Genomic DNA, 17,348 nt, shown 5'->3' on the forward strand with positions numbered 1-17,348 from the left:
TGGGCACCCAAGGTTATTTTTTCCTCAGACCTCTCCATCCCTCTCACTTCCTTTGAACGTCCTTAACTAGATTTACATTTTTAAAATGATCTATAATTTAAATGGTTCAAATCCACAACAGTGTATTAAAAATAGCTCCAGGACTTTTTTGGAAGCTGAATAAATGTTTAGAGATGAAGTTACACACAAGCAGCACTTCGAGTTACATAAAGGTCCTCAATGTTTTGACAAATATGGAATGTAACAATAATGGAATTCAGCTCGGAGATTATAACCCATTGAATAAGTCTGAAATCAACTCTACCGACTCAAAAGCTTTGCATCACTTTCATAACACCAGTTCCTTTGTCTCATTTCTGTTTATTTATTATACTTCAACAAAGCTTCTAAGTATATTTTTTCTACACTAAAATGCAGGTTATTTTTACTGAAAAATAAGAGTAAATTGAAGAAATACAAGTACAATGCTTCTCCATCCATACTCAGTGCATTCAGAAAGTATTCTGACCCCTTCACTTTTTACACATTTTATTACGTTACAGCCTTATTTTAAAATTGATTAAATTCATTTTTTTATCATTAATCACGTGATAATATTGCCAATTCAATTACAGCGAATTGTGAATTCCAAGCACAGACATCATCGCTGCTATTTAGTCACATTTCAAAATATCATGGAATTCAAGTTCAAATTTAGTGTCGCATGCACCAATTGAGGTACAGTGATATTTGAGTTACCATGCAGCTATACACGTAAACAATACACAATAGAATTTAACATAAACATCCATCACAGTGTAATCAGCACTCTTCACTGTGATGGAAGGCAATAAAGTTCAGTCATCTTCCTCCCTAGTTCACCCGTGGTCGGGGCCTTGAACCCTCCACAGTCGCCATTACAGATGTTCTGGCCCTCTCATCGAGATGATCGAAACTCCAACATCGGGACGGATCGGAACACACTCGGAGTTTGGAGTTCCCGAATCGGCCGCTTTCCATTCTTCTGGCAAGATTCCAACAACACCTTCCCGAATGAAATATACTAGAAATAAATGTTTATAGCGCTAAACACTAGATAATATCTCATTTTCCAGTGGAGATCCCTGTGGTATCATAAATACTATTATGGTCCCAGCACACACTAAAAATAATTGTGCAATATTCTGCACCATCTGTCAGTGCTGACATGATGTGCCAATTTTCATTATGTTCAGTGTTCCCTTTCAATGCCACCTACAAGTTTTTAAAAAACTACAACCCACACTATCACCCACAGTAATACAACTATTATCAATGACCATAAATATGCTGCAATACCCAATTTATAATTAGTTAAAATTTGAAGTTCTGTATTCACTTTTATATTAAATCACTGCCAGACACAATGTGACAGAGCATTAACCTATTTTGTCAAAGAAAAACAGTGCATGGTACTCATTCCTGCTGCTGCCTGCCCGCTGTTAAAAAGTTCCCACGCAAGACTCACGATACACTGTGTATCGTGAGTCTACCGTGTGAACTTTTTAAACTCAGCGGGTAGGCAGCAGCAGGTTGTCAATTATTAACCCTCCCGTGCAATATACCCTCACCTTCTCTTTTATGAATGGGGATTTAATTCCACTTTCTTCGAGGACCGACCGGAGGTTCCGCTGTCACCTCTGCGGGCCGTCCTCGGTGAACGTCTTCAAGGACTGAAAAAATGTCCGCTACTCGGAGCTTTTCATTATTTGGATCTTCGGATAAAAGGTTGTGCACCTGTATTGTAATTGTTGTTTTCACTCTTTTTTAATTTTCCTTCCAGGATGAATACTTACTATTTCAGTTATTACAAAGTCTATTGGATTCTTCGTGAGTATGCTTTTCCTTATCTGCAAAATGTAATTGAATACATTCATGTATTAGGTTAATGTCTTCCAATTACTTGCTGTGGGTTGATAATTCTCATACCCTTGGTAATTGCCTTGCTATAAAATATGCAATTACTGTCAAATTACTTATAGTCATGCAGCACGGAAACAGGCCCAGCTTGCCCATGCCGACCAAGGTGCCCTATCTATACTAGTCCCACCTGCCTGTGTTTCACACATATCCCCCTAAAACTTTCCTATCCAAGTACCTATCCAAATGCCTTTTAAATGTTGTAATAGATTTCTGCCTCAACTACCTCCTCCGTCAGTTCATGACATATACCCACTATCCTTACGTGTGAAAAGGTTGCCCCTCAGATTCCTATTAAATCTTTCCCCTCTCACCTTAAACCTATGGTTCTTGATTCCTCTACTCTGGGTAAATGACTCTGTGCATCAAACCCATCTATTTCCCTCGTGACCATATGCGCCTCTAAGATCACCTCTCATCCTCTTTCACTCCAAATAATAGTCCTAGTTTGCCCAACCTCTCCCTATAGCTCCCTGTAGCTCAGGCCCCCAAGTCCTGGCAACATTCTCATGAATCTTCCCTGCATTTTTTCCTGCTTAACAACATATTTCCTATAGTGGGGTGACCAAAACTGATTGCTATACTCCAACTGTAGTCTCACCAGCGATTTGTTCAGCTATATTCCAACTTCTCACTGATGAAGACCATTGTGTCAAAAGCCTTCTTGACCAACTTATCTGCCTGTTGCACCACTTTCAAGGAATTATGTACCTGCACTTCTAGATCCCTCTGCTCTACAACATTCCTCAGAGCCCTGCCATTTAGACAATAGACAATAGGTGCAGGAGTAGGCCATTCATCCCTTCGAGCCAGCACCGCCATTCAATATGATCATGGCTGATCATCCACATTCAGTACCCCGTTCCTGCCTTCTCTCCATATCTCTTAATTCCGCTATCCCTAAGAGCTCTATCTAACTCTCTCTTGAAAGCATCCAGAGAATCGGCCCCCACCGCCCTCAAAGGCAGAGAATTACACACACTCACAACTCTCTGTGTGAAAACGTTTTTCCTCATCTCCGTTCTAAATGGCTTACCATTTATTCTTAAATTATGGCCCCTGGTTCCGGACTCCCCCAACATTGGGAACATGTTTCCTGCCTCCAGCATGTCCAAAGCCTTAATAATCTTATATGTTTCAATAAGATCCCCTCGCATCCTAAATTCCAGAGTATACAAGCGCAGCCGCTCTAATCTATCAACATATCATAGTCCCGCCATCCCGGGAATTAACCTCGTGAACCTACGCTGCACTCCCTCAATAGCACGAATGTCCCTCGAATTTGGAGACCAAACTGGCAAACAATTCTACAGGTGTGGTCTCAATAGGGCCCTGTACAATTCCAGGAGGACCTCTTTGCTCCTAAACTCAACTGCTCATGTTATGAAGGCTAACATGCCATTCGCTTTCTTCACGGCCTGCTGTACCTGCATGCTTACCTTCAGTGACTGATGAACAAGGACCCCCAGATCCCGTTGTACTTCCCCTTTTCCCAACTTGACACCATTCAGATAATAATCTGGCTTGTTCTTGCCACCAAAGTGGATAACCTCACATTTATCCACATTAAACTGCATCTGCCATGCATCTGCCCACTCACCCACCTTGTCCAAGTCACCCTGCATCCTCATAGCATCCTCCTCACAGTTCACACTCCCACCCAGCTTTGTGTCATCTGCAAATTTGCTAATGTTACTTTTAATCCCTTCATCCAAATCATTAATATATTTTGTAAATAGCTGTGGTCCCAGCACTGAGTCTTGCGGTACCCCACTAGTCACTGCCTGCCATTCTGAAAAGGGACCCGTTAATTCCTACCCTTTGTTTCCTGTCTGCCAACCAATTTTCTTTCCATGTCATCACCCTGCCCCCAATACCATGTGCTCTAATTTTACCCACTAATCTCCTATGTGTGACCTGAAATGCTTTCTGAAAGTCCAGGTACTCTACATCCACTGGCTCTCCCTTGTCCATTAGAAACATAGAAATTAGGTGCAGGAGTAGGCCATTCGGCCCTTCGAGCCTGCACCGCCATTCAATATGATCATGGTTGATCATCCAACTCAGTATCCCGTACCTGCCTTCTCTCCATACCCCCTGATCCCCTTAGCCACAAGGGCCACATCTAACTCCCTCTTAAATATAGCCAATGAACTGGCCTCAACTACCCTCTGTGGCAGAGAGTTCCAGAGATTCAGCACTCTCTGTGTGAAAAAAGTTCTTCTCATCTCGGTTTTAAAGGATTTCCCCCTTATCCTTAAGCTGTGACCCCTTGTCCTGGACTTCCCTAACATCGGGAACAATCTTCCTGCATCTAGCCTGTCCAACCCCATTATCCTGGTTACAGCTTCAAAAAATTCCAGAAGATTAGTCGAGCATGATTTCCCCTTCGTAAATCCATGCTGACTCTGACCGATCCTGTTACTGCTATCCAAATGCACCGCTATTTCATCTTTTATTATTGACTCCAGCATCTTCCCACCACTGATGTCAGGATAACGTCAATAATTTCCTGTTTTCTCTCTGCCGCCCTTCTTAAAGAGTGGGATAACATTAGCTACCCTCCAATCCACAGGAACTGATCCTGAATCTATAGAACATTGGAAAATGATCACCAATGCGTCCACAATTTCTAAAGCCACTTCCTTAAGTACCCTGGGATGCAGACCATCTGGCCCTGTGGATTTATCAGCCTTCAGTCCTATCAGTCTACCAACACCATTTCCTGCCTAATGTGAATCTCCTTCAGTTCCTCTGCCACCCTAGATCCTCTGGCCACTAGTACATCAGGGAGATTGTTTGTGTTCTCCTTAGTGAAGACAGATCCAAAGTACTTGTTCAACGCATCTGCCATTTCCTTGTTCCCCATAATAAATTCACCCTTTTCAGTCTTCATGGGTCCAACTTTGGCCTTAACTAGTTTTTTCCTCCTCACAATACCTAAAAAAGCTTTTACTATCCTCCTTTATATTCTTGGCTAGCTTACCTTCGTACCTCATCTTTTATCCCCGTATTGCCTTTTTAATTATCTTCTGTTGCTCTTTAAAAGTTACCCAATCCTCTGGCTTCCCGCTCATCTTTGCTCTGTTATATTTCTTCTCTGTTATTTTTATACTCTCCCTGACTTCCCTTGTCAGCCACGGTCGCCCCTCACTCCCCTTGGAATCGTTCTTCCTCTTTGGAATGAATCGATCCTGCACCACCTGTATTATTCCCAAAAATACCTGCCATTGGTGTTCCACTGACATCCCTGGTCAACTTTGGCTAACTCCTCCGTGATGGCTCCATAGTCTCCTTTGCTCAACTGTAATACCGACATCTCCGATTTACCCTTCTCCCTCTCAAATTGTAGATTAAAACTGACAAATTGTAGATTTACTGTGAATATCCTACCCCGGTTAGACTTCCCAAAATGCAACACTTCACATTCATCAGCATTAAGTCCCATTAACCATTCCTTTGGCCATTTGCCAAACTGAGCACAATCCTGCTGTAACCTTGGATAACCATTTTTGCTAAATACAATATCACACACTTTAGTGTGCTAAAGTAAACTTTAAAACACAACACAAAGATTGGGCGAGACAATCAAGACTTTATTCAAGTGCCAAATACAGTGATTACTGAAAGCAATCTGGGAGATTGCTCAATGAACAAAGATCTATCTACTTATATACAGACTTTCCTTTTGATGTTCCGTTTACCATAGCAATCACCTTAGGAGTTTCCTTCATACCAAATGGTTTTACAACACTCACAGACGATTCACATCTGGGAAACACAGAACAATAAACACAAGAAAATGTCACCCCATGGAGGAGCTGCACTCCGTGGTCAACAAACACCAGACGTCTTTGTTGACTTGTTTTCTGTGCATAACATGTTACCCACTTTTCTGAAACCCATGATAAAAATCTTGGAGATTTTAACAAATATGATAATAGAATCAAATTTTAGAAGCTCATTTGTAAAATTAGTTCCCAACTTGACTTTGGGTACAATCAATAAACCGGTATGTGCCCAAATCAACTCGAGCTTCATGGTAATTGTACTAATTTACATTTTTCAAAATTCATTGTGGATATGAAACTGTTGACAAAGTCCGATGTTAATACTCATTTCTACTTTGGTAAAGATAATATTGAACCACCATCTTGAGCAGTTGCAATTCATAGTTGAACGTACTCTCAGTAATGCTACTAGATAATTAGTTTTAGGCATTTTGACCTGTTGCAAAGAAAATGTTGTGATATATTTCCCAGTCAAGGCTTGAAGAGGAGCATGAAGGTGGTGGAGCTCTCATGTACCTGCAGCTCTTGCCAGTTAAGGACTTCACTGGTTCCAATTCACAAGCATTGACAAGTTGCAACAGTGCATTTTGTAGATGGTCCTTACTGCAAACACGGGGTGTAGGTGTCAAAGCAATCCTTAGGATGGGAATTGGGTGTAAATCAAGGCATTATTTTAGAATTGGACTAAATGAAATCATGAACATTTTTCAATGCTGAAAATAAGAAAGTGTTTTTGGTATAGGGTAAAATTCTCTCAAGTATATTACTCAAGTTTGCAATGCAGGATGTGCTGTATATAAATTGCTTCTCTGCTCCCTTCCTTTACTTTACTCTGCTGCTATCACTAGTCTGGATTAGGTCGCAAGCAAAACACTGAATCTAAATATTATGAATTCCAAATTATTTAGGCTTTATTTTGACATTTCGTTTTTTTTTAATTTAATGCCTTAGAACTGGCTTATGGGAAAACATTTCTGCGAAAGCTTTAAAATGGCATGAAGGAAAATTGAATATCAAGAACATTGAGGTCACCATGGTTGATTAAAGTTGAACATTTTTTTTTCTGAAGGGAGTTGTTTCTAATAATGTGAACCAATAATGTAATGTTAAATAACATTTAAGATATATATATCTTTGTGGTGATGTGTGGTGAAGATATTTTCTTCAATTATAAGTGAGAAGTCTGAATTGGTCACAATTAATATTTATTTTTTACAATTGTATATAATAGAGGTTTTCATTTGTCTGGTTTCTATCTTGACTGGCATTTGCTGAGAAGACTGCAGGAAAATCATTTTTTTGCTGCAGTGACAGCTTATAAATTTCATAAGAAAGTCAGTGCTGTTTCATTGCTGATCGTGGAGATATTTTAAACTTAATTTTTAAATTTCTGTAATGTGTCTCCCAGATAATACCTGTTGATTTTTGCTGTTTCAGTTGGAATGTCAATCAAAATAATTAAAATAATTTTGCTCAACTGTGGAGTCATCACTTTTGAGCAAAGTGATTAAATTAATCTGCTATTGTGTTCCTTCTCCATAACAGCACGTTTTCTCCAAGATTTTTCCAATTCCTTTTTGAAAATTAGTATTAGAAGTGCTTTTACCAGTCAGTGCATTCCACATAACCTGCTGCATTAATTTACTTCCTTATATTGCCTGCTCTTATTTTTGCTGCTTTAACCAGTGGTTAACTATCCTCCTACCTCTGTTTAATTACTTTATTAAAGGTTGCAACATTTTACAATTTAGTTAAGGCACTAAATATACAATTGTTACATTTGGTAATGTCGAATGTAACGGGAAGGTATATATATTTTCAAAACTCTTTAGATTCTGGAGTACTTCCTGAGGATTGGAGGGTAGCTAATGTAACCCCACTTTTTAAAAAGGGAGGGAGAGAGAAAACGGGGAATTACAGACCAGTTAGTCTAACATCCGTAGTGGGGAAAATGCGGGAGTCAGTTGTTATAGATGGGATAGCAGCACATTTGGAAAGTGGTGAATTCATTGGACAAAGTCAGCATGGATTTATGAAAGGTAAATCATGTCTGACAAATCTTATAGAATTTTTCGAGGATGTAACTAGTAAAGTGGATAAGGGAGAACCAGTGGATGTGTTATATCAGGACTTTCAGAAGGCTTTCGACAAGGCCCCACATAAGAGATTAGTATGCAAACTTAAAGCACACGGTATTGGGGGTTCAGTATTGATGTGGATAGAGAACTGGCTGGCAGACAGGAAGCAAAGAGTAGGAGTAAACGGGTCCTTTTCAGAATAGCAGGCAGTGACTAGTGGGGTACCGCAAGGCTCAGTGCTGGGACTCCAGCTATTTACAATATATATTAATGATCTGGATGAGGGAATTGAATGCAACATCTCCAAGTTTGCGGATGACACAAAGCTGGAGGGCAGTGTTAGCTGTGAGGAGGATGCTAGGAGGCTGCAAGGTGACTTGGATAGGTTGGGTGAGTGGGCTAATGCATGGCAGATGCAGTATAATGTGGATACATGTGAGATTATCCACTTTGGTGGCAAAAACAGGAAAGCAGACTATTATCTGAATGGTGGCCGATTAGGAAAAGGGGAGATGCAATGAGATCTGGGTGTCATGGTACACCAGTCATTGAAAGTAGGCATGCAGGTGCAGCAGGCAGTGAAGAAAGGAAATGGTATGTTAGCATTCATAGCAAAAGGATTTGAGTATAAGAGCGGGGTGGTTCTACTGCAGTTGTACAGGGTCTTGATGAGACCACACCTGGAGTATTGCGTACAGTTTTGGTCTCCTAATCTGAGGAAATACATTCTTGCCATAGAGGGAGTACAGAGAAGGTTCACCAGACTGATTCCTGGGATGGCAGGACTTTCATATGAAGAAAGACTGGATAGACTCGGCTTGTACTCGCTAGAATTTAGAAGATTGAGGGGAGATCTTATAGAAACTTACAAAATTCTTAAGGGGTTGGACAGGCTAGATGCAGGAAGATTATTCCCGATGTTGGGAAAGTCCAGAACAAGGGGTCACAGTTTAAGAATAAGAGGGAAGTCTTTTAGGACCGAGATGAGAAAATCATTTTTTACACAGAATCTGTGGAATTCTCTGCCACAGAAGGTAGTTGAGGCCAGTTCATTGGCTATATTTAAGAGGGAGTTAGATTTGGCCCTTGTGGCTAAAGGGATCAGGGGGTATGGAGAAGGCAGGTATGGGATACTGAGTTGGATGATCAGCCATGATCATATTGAATGGCTTTACAGGCTCGAAGGGCCGAATGGCCTACTCCTGCAGCTATTTTCTATGTCTATGTCTATGACCTTCCAAATTGCAACACCTCACATTTGCTCAGATTAAACTCCATCTGCCTTTTTAATGCCTAATTCTATAGATTTATATCCCGCTGCATACTTTCACAACAGGGTTCCTAGCACAGATCCCTGTGGGACTCCACTAGTCACAGATATGCAGCCAGAATAACAACCCTTCTACAACAACCCTTTGTCTTTATGTCAGTTTTTAATCCATACGGCCAAGTCACCATGAATTTGATGCATCTTATTCTTCTGGATCAGATTACCATGGGGAGCTTTTTCAAATGCCTTATTAAAATCTACGTGGTCAATATCCACCGACGTATTTTCATTGATTACCTTCGTTGTCTCCTCAAAAAACGTGATTTTAGTTAGTAAGACATGCCATGTACAAAGCCATGTGCAATATCACATTTTAAGGCAGATAGATAAAATCTTGATTAGTACAGGTATCGGAGGTTATGTGGAGAAGGTAGGAGAATGGGGTTTGGAGGGAGAGATAGATCAGTCATGATTGAATGGGGGAGTAGAAGAAGGGCTGAATGGCCTAATTCTTCCCCTATTCCTTATGATATTTTGACCTTATGATCACGAATAAACCCATTCCCATGCAAAGTAAACCATTTCCGGAAGAATCCTCTCCATTAGCTTCCCTATCACTGTTGTAAGCTCACTTATCCAGAGTTAGAATTCCCTAGAACTCCCTACTTTAAAAAAAAAAAGTCAAACATTGGCCACGCTCCAGTCTTCTGGGACCTTGCCCGTTTCGAGAGAAATTGCAAAGATCTTTGTCAAGATCCCTGCCTCCTCTCTAGCTTCTTTGAATAACCTGGTATAGATATTCATATAACCATATAACCATATAACAATTACAGCACGGAAACAGGCCATCTCGGCCCTACAAGTCCGTGCCGAACAAATTTTTTTCCCCTTAGTCCCACCTGCCTGCACTCATACCATAACCATCCATTCCCTTCTCATCCATATGCCTATCCAATTTATTTTTAAATGATACCAATGAACCTGCCTCCACCACTTCCACTGGAAGCTCATTCCACACCGCTACCACTCTCTGAGTAAAGAAGTTCCCCCTCATATTACCCCTAAACGTCTGTCCCTTAATTCTGAAGTCATGTCCTCTTGTTTGAATCTTCCCTATTCTCAAAGGGAAAAGCTTGTCCACATCAACTCGGTCTATCCCTCTCATCATTTTAAAGACCTCTATCAAGTCCCCCCTTAACCTTCTGTGCTCCAGAGAATAAAGACCTAACTTATTCAACCTATCTCTGTAACTCAGTTGTTGAAACCCAGGCCCTTATTCATCAGGCCCTTGCGATTTATCCACCTTAATGCCTTCCAGTCATCAAGCTAATCTTGGATCCAGATGGTCAGCACAGCCAAGATCCCTCAACACAGCCTGGATCCCTTGTAGTTTCTGGACCAACATATCTTGCGGGACCTTATTGAAAGCCTCATTAATGTACATGAAACAAATCCTTTATTTACCTCTTCCTGTACACTAAAATAAATTAAAATTGCTTCTCCATGTTGAGAAACGTTTTTATGTTACATAGATTGCATCTTCTTCTGTCTTTCTTTCTGCATCTTGGTAATTACATCCTCTTGTGTTTAATTTGCAGTGATGGCGTGCAGGTGAATCGAGAGCTACTACAGTTGAATCCTGACATTCATGAGCAGTACCTCAACTTGCTTTGCCAGCATGATCCAAGGCATGTAACTGATTTTCTGAGGGTGTCGGAACATTATAGGCTTGAAGAAGCTATTCAGGTATTTAATTACACTTAAACCACTGCGTGGTATCTATAATAGAAGAATGTAATGAGGCGGCTGTGCCAAAAGACGTGGTTGAGTGTTACGGAATGAGATCTTATCTGGAATTTGTATCCATTCCACAAATAATTAAGACAAGACTTGCTCAGAACTTCTCATTATGAAATGTGCAACTGACAGATTAGCTTATCTTCCTACTATTTCTCCATAGTGGTTGTTGCACATCTAAATCGTTACACTCCTGGTAAGATACTAATTTTTAAGATTTGTTGATAGTTAACAATAGAAAAAACACTGCATCTTGCACCATGTTAGCGTGCCAGAAGCATAGTTATGTGGTTATTAGCATCTGATGGTATACCATGTGATATTTTGATTAAGTTTTTCCAGAAGTCTCGGTGCAGGGGACAGTTGTCGTTAGTGTTGTTATATCGTCCATACAGGCTCGTATAGGTGACAATAAACTATCCTAAAACCAGTTTCATCTGTTGGACTGGATGATTGCTTTTGTTACTGTTTTTAAGATCCCTAGGTAAAATGTGCTGGAAGCTTTTTTTTAACACAATTGGCATTAATCACATAACTCAAAGCCAACCTCTGGTACTGTGATTCATTCCAGAACTATAGCTAATTTGTGGAGTCCAAAAATGGACACCATTCCCTTAATGATTGCCTTTTTGAAGTTGGGTTTAATGTAGTGTAATATGGTGATGTAACTCTCTTTAGCATCTGGCGGCGTTGTCCTTTGTCTTTGAATTTGAATCTTCAGTATTAAATTATGGCTGGCTCTGTGCAGATTGCTTTATTTTTGTAACCTTGTTGTTGCTGAAATGTTTACTTGAAATGTATTTGTTACCTAGATTACTAAGAAGCACAAGCTCCATGAAGCCTCAGCCTACCTGCTGGAGAAGGAGGGTGACATACATGGTGCTTTTCTAGTCCTGCTCGAGGTATAAATATCATGATTTTCTTTATCTGTGTAGGGTCAGAGTTAGGGTTGCCGATAGAAAAATAAGTTGATGGGTGAAATAGAATTTTAGCTATTAATTTGTATTGCATTACTTTGTGATTTTTGCTCTTTATAAATAGAATTAGCAGAAAAACAGGACCTTTGGCCCAACTTGCCCATGCTGACCAAGAAGCCTAGCAAAGCTAGTCCCACCTGGTCAAGTTTGGCCGATATCTCTCCAAACCTTTCCTATCAAGTACCTGTGAGACGCATGAGACTGCAAATGCTGGAATCTGGAGTAAAAACCAAACTGCCAGAGGAACACGTTGACCATTTCCTCTAACTCCACATCACGACCTGCTGAGTTCCTCCAATGGATTGTTTTGTGCTTCTGGGATGTTACCTTGAGTTTTTATTTGAGGTACAGAGTGCCAGATCTCTTGCAGCTTCCCAACCACTGGAAGAGTGTGTGCGTCTTGGTTTCCTGAATTCTAATTTCTTCAAAGAACACATGACATAGTAACTTAAAGATTGTAATTTATTTTTGCTCTGTCTTCCTCCCGATGCCCAGAACTGAGCCAGTTATAAGCTTCCAACCTCATCATTCCCCAGCCCGGCACGGCCCGTTTTTACCTTCTCCCCAAAATCCACAAACCCGGCTCTCCCGGCAGACCCATTGTCTCTGCTTGTTCGTGCCCCACCGAACTCATCTCCACATACCTTGACTCCATACTATCCCCCTTGGTCAAATCCCTTCCCACCTATGTTCTAGACACCTCAGACACTCTCCGCCGCCTCCGCGCATTCCACTCTCTAGGCCCTCACCCCCTCATCTTCACCATGGATGTCCAGTCACTCTACACCTCCATCCCCCACCAGGATGGCCTCAAAGCCCTGCGGTTCTTCCTCGACCAGAGGAGCAACCTATACCCAGCCACTGACACTCTCCTCCGCCTAGCGGAGTTGGTCCTCACCCTCAACAACTTTACGTTTGACTCCTCCCATTTCCTCCAAACACAAGGCGTAGCTATGGGCACACGCATGGGCCCCAGCTACGCCTGCCTCTTTGTCGGGTACGTTGAACAATCCTTGTTCAATACGTACCAGGGCCCCATCCCCGACCTCTACCTCCGTTACATTGACGACTGCTTTGGGGCCACCTCCTGTACCCACACACAACTGACTGACTTCATCCACTTCACCACCAACTTCCATCCGGCACTCCAATACACCTGGACCATTTCCGACACTTCCCTACCATTCCTTGACCTCACCATCTCCATCGCAAGGGACAGACTTCTGACCGACATACACTACAAACCAGCTGATTCACATGGCTATCTGGACTACACGTCTTCCCACCCTGCCCCATTTAAAGACTCCATCCCCTACTCTCAATTCCTCCGCCTACGCCGCATCTGTTCCCAGGATGAGACGTTCCACACCAGGGCATCGGAAATGTCCTGGTTCTTCAGGGAACGGGAATTCCCCTCCGCCACCATAGATGAGGCTCGCACCAGGGTCTCATCCATACCCCGCAACACTGCTCTCTCTCCCCATCCCCGCACTCGCAACAAGGGCAGAGTCCCCCTAGTCCTCACCTTTCACCCCACCAGCCGCCAAATACAACACATAATCCTCCGCCATTTCCACCACCTCTAACGTGACCCCACCACTCGCCACATCTTCCCATCTCCCCCCCCCCATGTCTGCCTTCCGCAAAGACCGCTCCCTTCGCAACTCCCTTGTCAATTATTTCCTTCCCTCCCGTACCACCTGCTCCCCGGGCACTTTCCGTTGCAACCGCAAGAAATGCAACACCTGTCCCTTCACCTCCCCCATCGACTCCATTCAAGGACCCAAGCAGTCGTTCCAGGTGTGACAAAGGTTCACCTGTATCTCCTCCAACCTCTTCTACTGCATCCGCTGCTCTAGATGTCAGCTGATTTACATCGGGGAGACTAAGCGGAGGTTGGGTGATCGTTTCGCCGAACACCTCCGCTCAGTCCGCAATAACCTACCTGAACTCCCGGTGACTCAGCACTTCAACTCCCCCTCCCATTCCCAATCCGACCTCTCTGTCCTGGGTCTCCTCCATTGCCAGGGTGAGCAACACCGGAAATTGGAGGAACAGCACCTCCTATTCCGCCTGGGTTGCTTGCGTCCGGATGGCATGAATGTTGAATTCTCCCAATTTTGCTAGCCCTTGCTTTCTCCTCCCCTTCCTTAACCCTCGAGCTGTCTCCTCCCATCCCCCTGCCCTCGGGCTCCTCCTCCTCCCTTTTTCCTTCCTTCTCCCCCCCCACCCCCCATCAGTCTGAAGAAGGATTTCGGCCCGAAACGTCGCCTATTTCCTTCGCTCCATAGATGCTGCTGCACCCGCTGAGTTTCTCCAGCATTTTTGTGTACCTTCGATCTTCCAGCATCTGCAGTTCCTCTTGAACACAGTTATAAGTGTTGGCAGTTTGGTAGTGTGAGATAAGGCTGCTGCACAACTGCATGCACCTCAGATGCCTCGTCATTATTGTGCCATTCTCCTTGGTTCCCCTGATGAAAATTGAACATGTTTGAACTGTTGCCTATTGCACGTTCCACAGCTATCTCCGAAGCTGGATGTTAATGCCCGAATCACTTTCATCCACAAATAGAATTTGTTCTGTAACTTTGAACTTTGTCATCATTTCCCTCTTTTCATGATCTATTGAGCTCCTAATTCTGGTATACCTATAAAATAGCATGTCTATGTTGCTCATATATTTTAGCTACTAATCTGAATCTCTTCAGTGCCCATTTTTCTTTATTTGTCTTTAAAGCTGTAACTATGATCTAATCCTACAGCTGCAAATCTATCCAATCTCGGATGGATTGCCCTTATCCATGAGTATTTTAACTGTCCTTTTCTCCTAACACTAATCTCATTGTGCTCCTGGCATTCTTGCAAAGGCACATTCAAACATTGCGTTGCTCCCTACAGACAACAGTTGCCTATTCTTCCATTGCCTTATAGACCTTGCTGTCGAGCCCACCTGCTGGATATAGCCTTAACTGTCTCCTTGTCATACTTATCCCTCCCCATATGACCTATTTGACTCTTCAATAGACAATCAGATACTGCCAGACCTCCTGAGATTTTCAACATGATCTGTTTTTGTTTCGTATTTCCTGCAAATGCTTTTTTTAACTTAAATCTTCACCATATAAACAGGCCTCCTGAGTAAGCTTATTCACTAATGCATAACATAGTTGCCCTCCACATCCTGCAGAGATATTCTGAATTTAAACTGAAAATGATTACATGATTGATGACACTTTGCCTTTTTCGAAAGCACCCCACTCTTTGCTGCAGAAATTCAGCAGGTCAGACAACATCTGTGGAGGGAAATTTGACTGACAACAAACTTTCTTCAATCGGATCAGTCTGAAGAAAGGTCCTGAACTTAGATGTCATCTGTCCATTTCCCTTAATGGAAATGTTGTCTGTCTGATTCTGTTCACAGATGCTGCCTGACCTTCTGAGTTCCTCCAGTACTTTTTTTCGTTCTCTAGATTCCAGCATCTGCAGTCTCTTGGGACCCCAGTCTGAATGTTTTTCATAACCAGCATGATCCAAACAATGAAGGTTTTCTTTTTTATTGTTTGGGAAGTAAGAGTTAACTGAGGCTGAAGCATTCAGAATAATCAGCTTTATTGACAATTATGCCACAACAGTTTTACAAATAAAAGTTTCTTATAACCTTGTGTGAGCATTCATCTTTGAACCAAGGATAAGCAATGCTTCTGGGAATTCATTTTTGATGGTTGACAGCATTGATATGGCATTTCTTTACCTTTACTGTGTTGGATTTTCAGCTTATCATTTTTTGAGGTCCTGTAAATTGCTTTCATACTTATAAATTGTGCATGGATAATATCCTATAAAAATGCAGCATGCATCATGAATATCAAAAGATAAAATATAGAACAGCACTGCTCGAGCAGGCCCTTGAACTCACAGTGCCTGTGCCAAACATGGTGCTATATTAAACCAATCTCTTCTCTTTGCATGTGATCCATATCCCTCCATTTCCTGCATATTGATGTGCTTATCTAATAGCCTCAAATGTCATCATCATATCTGCTTCCACCCCATCCCTGGCAGCACATCCTGGCACCTACTACTCTTTGTGTAGATAGAAAACTTGCTCTGCATATCCCCTTTGGACTCTTTCCCCCTCACCTTAAAGCTATGCCCTCTAGTATTGAACATTTCCATCTTGGATAGTAAAGATTCTGACTGTCTACCCTATGTATGCCTCTCATAATTTTATAGACTTTTATAAGATCTCCCCTCAGCCTCTGAGGCTCCAGAGAAAATATTCCAAGTTTGACCAACCTGTCCTTTTAGCTAATATCCTCTAATCCACACAGCATCCTGGTAAACCTCTATGTCACCCACTCCAAAGCTCCACATTCTTCCTGTAATAGAGTGACCATAACTGCACACAAGACGACACATGGGACCTATCCAAGCTTTATAAAGCTGACTTTTATACGTGGTGTCCCCACTGATGAAAATATTCATACTATACACCTCCTTAACCACTCTGTATCAACTTTTATTGCGACTGCAGGGAGCTATGGACTGCGGAATCCAGTTCTGAATCCAAACTACCAAATCAGCATAGATTTCGTGCATCATAGTCTTCTCGATCAATCCACCATAAGAATCTTGTCAAATGCCTTAATGAAGTCCATGCAGACAACATCCATCACCCTACCTTTGTCACCTCCCCAAAAATCTCGAGTCAAGTTTGCATGACATGGCCTGCCCGTCACAAAGCCATGCAGACTGTCCCGAATTTTCTAATTCTTTTCCATATTGTCCTGGTCTTACAGCCGTTTGGGAGTCTGTTGCTTGCTAAAATAGGCATCATTAACTCTGATTTTAGCTGCATTGAACTGGATTTAACCCCAACAGGAAGTCTATCTTTCTATTAATGGTTAAGAATGAACTGCAGATGCAGGAAAAATCAAAGGTCTGAAAAAAGGTCTCGACCCGAAATGTCACCCATTCCTTCGCTCCATAGATGCTGCCTCACCCGCTGAGTTTCTCCTGCTTTTTGTCTACCTTCTATCATTCTATTAGATATGTTAAGTCTTCCATTAATGATATCAGATATGGAAGGTTATATTGAAAAGTGTAGTACCTTTCATTATCTCCCCAAGTAAGAAATTGGATACTCGACATACATTTCCTCATTTTTTAATTTGCAGTGCAAATCTCATTACAAATAGGTCTGGTTGTTACAAAAAGCTCATTAAAGAGCACAGATTGAAAGATGATTGAAAGCCTTTTTTATACTCTTTGTACATTCAACGAATGTACATATTATAATATGCAATATACATTCAACAAACAATAGGCCAGTTCATTGGCTATATTGAAGAGGGAGTTAGATGTGGCCCTTGTGGCTAAATGTATCAGGGGGTATGGAGAGAAGGCAGGTACAGGATACTGAGTTGGATGATCAGCCATAATCATATTGAATGGCGGTGCAGGTTCGAAGGGCTGAATGGCCTACTCCTGCACCTAT

The 17,348-nt window shown here is 41.9% G+C and overlaps 1 protein-coding gene across 1 annotated transcript in view; it reads left to right on the top strand.

Annotated features, from left to right (window-relative positions):
* The window catches only part of vps8 (VPS8 subunit of CORVET complex), a 434,442-nt gene that overhangs the window by 155,928 nt on the left and 261,166 nt on the right, over window positions 1–17,348 (top strand). Inside the window, exons 35-37 of the mRNA XM_055638558.1 lie at window positions 1,802–1,848; window positions 10,676–10,823; window positions 11,687–11,776. Coding sequence (XP_055494533.1) covers window positions 1,802–1,848; window positions 10,676–10,823; window positions 11,687–11,776 — 285 coding nt within the window. The remainder of the gene's footprint in view (window positions 1–1,801; window positions 1,849–10,675; window positions 10,824–11,686; window positions 11,777–17,348) is intronic.

Source organism: Leucoraja erinacea, chromosome 7 (genome assembly GCF_028641065.1).
Source record: "Leucoraja erinacea ecotype New England chromosome 7, Leri_hhj_1, whole genome shotgun sequence".
NCBI classification, from domain to species: domain Eukaryota; kingdom Metazoa; phylum Chordata; class Chondrichthyes; order Rajiformes; family Rajidae; genus Leucoraja; species Leucoraja erinaceus.